Here is a 1,394-nt window from a genome sequence, read left to right as displayed (position 1 = left end):
TTTGAGAAAAAGTTCGAATTTTGAGAGAAAGTTCGAATTTTGAGAAAAAAATCCGGATTTTGAGAAAAAGTCAGAAAAGGAACTACTTTATGTTCTGTATGTAATGACTACTTCCATTCTTGAGAGGATCATAAACACATGTATCCTGATTATTGAAGCCCAAGCCGGTGACGAGTGATATTTTTCTAACAGGTTACCTGGTCCCAGGGCAGGATGATGGGCCCGCTGAAGATGAAGGTGTAGCCCATGGTGAGTTGCGTTGCCCAGACGATGAGACCCAGCAGATGCCTCCATCGCTGCGACAGCATCTCCGTACACACCAACAGGAACACACACAGGAACACACACAGGCTGCTGCTCACCACGCTCACAAAGGCACAGTGCTCCGATGGACTCTGAGGGAGAAACAGGAAAACAAACTTTTCAGACATGGAGGTTGCAACTTAACTTTAATCAACACGTTTATTTTAACCAGTCCTAACAAAAAACCAAACACTAGAACTTCACCGAATCATTAATCTGCAGGGCTTTTTTGTCTATTATTTTGTCCGGTCCTCTGTCTATGCATTAAAATCTAGTGTCAACATAATAAACAAAACTTGCACACTTTGTCTTTTTCAATCAGCAGGTTATTGCTTCTATTTCCGACTTATTAAATCTGAGGTTTTTATAAGATGCTCCTGATGAAGCACTGAGGCTTATGTTGGAGTATTTCCCTAAAATCTTTCCGTATGCATCATGTCCTGTTTGCTTCAGGCATCCATCTTCCTGATTGATTTACTGCACCGTGAGAAACAAAAAGACCACGCACACTCTTTGAACACATGTTTGCTGCTTGTGTGTGAATATCTGTGAGTGTGTTTAATTCATGCATAAAAAGCTGAGAGGTGGTGGGAGGAAGCGAGTGGGTGTTGCAGGCAGAGTAAGAGAGGAAACAAGGGGTTAAAAGGAGAGCTCGGGAGTGAGACAGACGCACAAAGTCGGCGTTAATAGATCTCTTAGCGGAGAAGGCCATCGCTGCATTGTATGTTCAGCTTTCTGGTTACCATGGCAGCTTTGAGAAGAGGCCAGATCTCATCTAAAGCACTTTCTGCCCCCGGTGAAGCTCGGAGACTCGACAGAAAACCTTTTTGTTGGCAGGAAAATAACATTTATTCTATATGGCAGTGGTGAACCGTCAGGGCATTCAAGGTATTCAGAGAATACCCTGGAACACTCAGATAAAACAAACACAACATTGATTTAATTATATAAATAAAATCTAATAAAATCTATATAAAATGAATAAATAAGAATCGTATCTGTGTTGTTGATCTGTAATATCTCAGTGTTACGTTGATTTGTTTGACCTTCTCGGACCATGCACTACGCATTTCAGTGGTTTTGTGTTAGAA

General features: G+C 41.4%; 1 protein-coding gene across 3 annotated transcripts in view; it reads right to left on the bottom strand.

The window, feature by feature from the left end:
- Nucleotides 1-389, bottom strand: part of adcy7 (adenylate cyclase 7) — a 67,388-nt gene extending 66,999 nt beyond the window's left edge. For all 3 annotated transcript variants that reach the window (XM_079695174.1, XM_079695175.1, XM_079695176.1), the window contains exon 1: nt 198-389. In XM_079695174.1, the coding sequence (XP_079551300.1) occupies nt 198-308 (111 nt within the window). In that variant the 5' untranslated portion in view covers nt 309-389. The remainder of the gene's footprint in view (nt 1-197) is intronic.
- Between the last annotated feature and the right edge of the window lie 1,005 nt (nt 390-1,394).

The sequence above is a fragment of the Notothenia rossii genome, assembly GCF_949606895.1.
Source record: "Notothenia rossii genome assembly, contig: scaffold_145, whole genome shotgun sequence".
Lineage (NCBI taxonomy): Eukaryota > Metazoa > Chordata > Actinopteri > Perciformes > Nototheniidae > Notothenia > Notothenia rossii.
The sequence above is the reverse complement of the archived record's forward strand: the minus strand, read 5'-3'. Positions and strand labels throughout refer to the sequence as shown.